The sequence below is a fragment of the Octopus bimaculoides genome, chromosome 29, assembly GCF_001194135.2.
Source record: "Octopus bimaculoides isolate UCB-OBI-ISO-001 chromosome 29, ASM119413v2, whole genome shotgun sequence".
Taxonomy (NCBI): domain Eukaryota; kingdom Metazoa; phylum Mollusca; class Cephalopoda; order Octopoda; family Octopodidae; genus Octopus; species Octopus bimaculoides.
The window spans coordinates 10865029-10866224 of NC_069009.1; the positions used below are offsets into that span (position 1 = coordinate 10865029).

Sequence of the window (1196 nt, forward strand, 5' to 3'; positions counted from 1 at the left end):
AAGAAGAAGAAGAAGAAGAAGAAGAAGAAGAAGAAGAAGAAGAGGAAGAAGAAGAAGAAGAAGAAGAAGAAGAAGAAGAAGAAGAAGAAGAATACCATTTTACTATTGCCTGCCTTTGACGCTTGTTCATATTTCTCCGTCTCCCCGTTATCACCTAGATAATCACTACATCCATTTTCCCCCTTATCTCTTTCCTCCTAGTCATTCTTCAGTTCTTCTGCTTCTTTACCTTCTTCTTCAAACGCTTATGGAAGAACTACGTCAGTCACATCATTCTTTATCCTATTGATCATTATTACCATCACCTTCATCTTCGTTTTCTTCTTTTTCTTTTTTCTTCTTTCCCTTCTTTTCTTCTTTTCTTCATCTTCTTCTCCGTGTTCTTTTTCTCATTCGTCTGCTTCCATTCTACCGTTTATTCTACTCCTATATATTGTTGTTGCTTTGTGTTGATGTTGTTCTTCTTCAACTTCTCCGTGTTTTGCTTCTTTTTCTTTTCCTTCTTTTCTTTCAACCTTTCTTTTTACTCCGATGTATTTTCCTTCTTTAATTCGCCACCCTTTCCTCATTTTCCTTTCATTTATTTTAATTTTTCTGCCTAATTACTGTCAGCTTATCCTTTGTCTTCTGCCATTCCAGTTTTCTCTTTTAGCTTCATTTAGATCATATCGGTTTTTATGTTTAGAATTGCCGTTCTCTCCCGACCTGTTAACACTTTACTTCTTGTTGCTATGGGTCCTGTTCTTCTCTGCTTCTTTTTTTCTTTTTCCTCTTACTTCACGTTTTTCTTCCAAATTTTAAACTTATTTCAGTAAGTCATCTCAAATTTCTTTTACATCACGTTTTTCCTAATTTCTTTTTTTTAATTTTTTCTTTTATTCATCAAGTTCTACTTAGCTCATTTTTATTTATTTATTTTTTTTGACAGCAATTTGGGTGGTAATCAGATCAAGGAAATCAGAGCAGAAACCTTCCGAAATCTTTCCAGTTTAACAACTCTGTAAGTTGAGTTAGATTTGCTTATACTTTTGTATTAACGATATATTTCTATTTATGCAATATCTGCCCATACTTCATTTAATCTCCCTCACGCGACCTTACCTCTTCTGTCACTCTTTCTCCCAGGTATGTGCTATTGAGAATGTGACAATAGAATGCATGCAGGTATGTATATATGTATATATATATATATATAT

At 33.5% G+C, this 1196-nt stretch overlaps 1 protein-coding gene across 1 annotated transcript in view; it reads left to right on the plus strand.

Moving 5' to 3' along the window:
• Positions 1 to 1196, plus strand: part of LOC106869292 (toll-like receptor 3) — a 353412-nt gene that overhangs the window by 112219 nt on the left and 239997 nt on the right. The window contains exon 40 of the mRNA XM_052978036.1: positions 929 to 1000. Within this exon, the coding sequence (XP_052833996.1) occupies positions 929 to 1000 (72 nt within the window). The remainder of the gene's footprint in view (positions 1 to 928; positions 1001 to 1196) is intronic.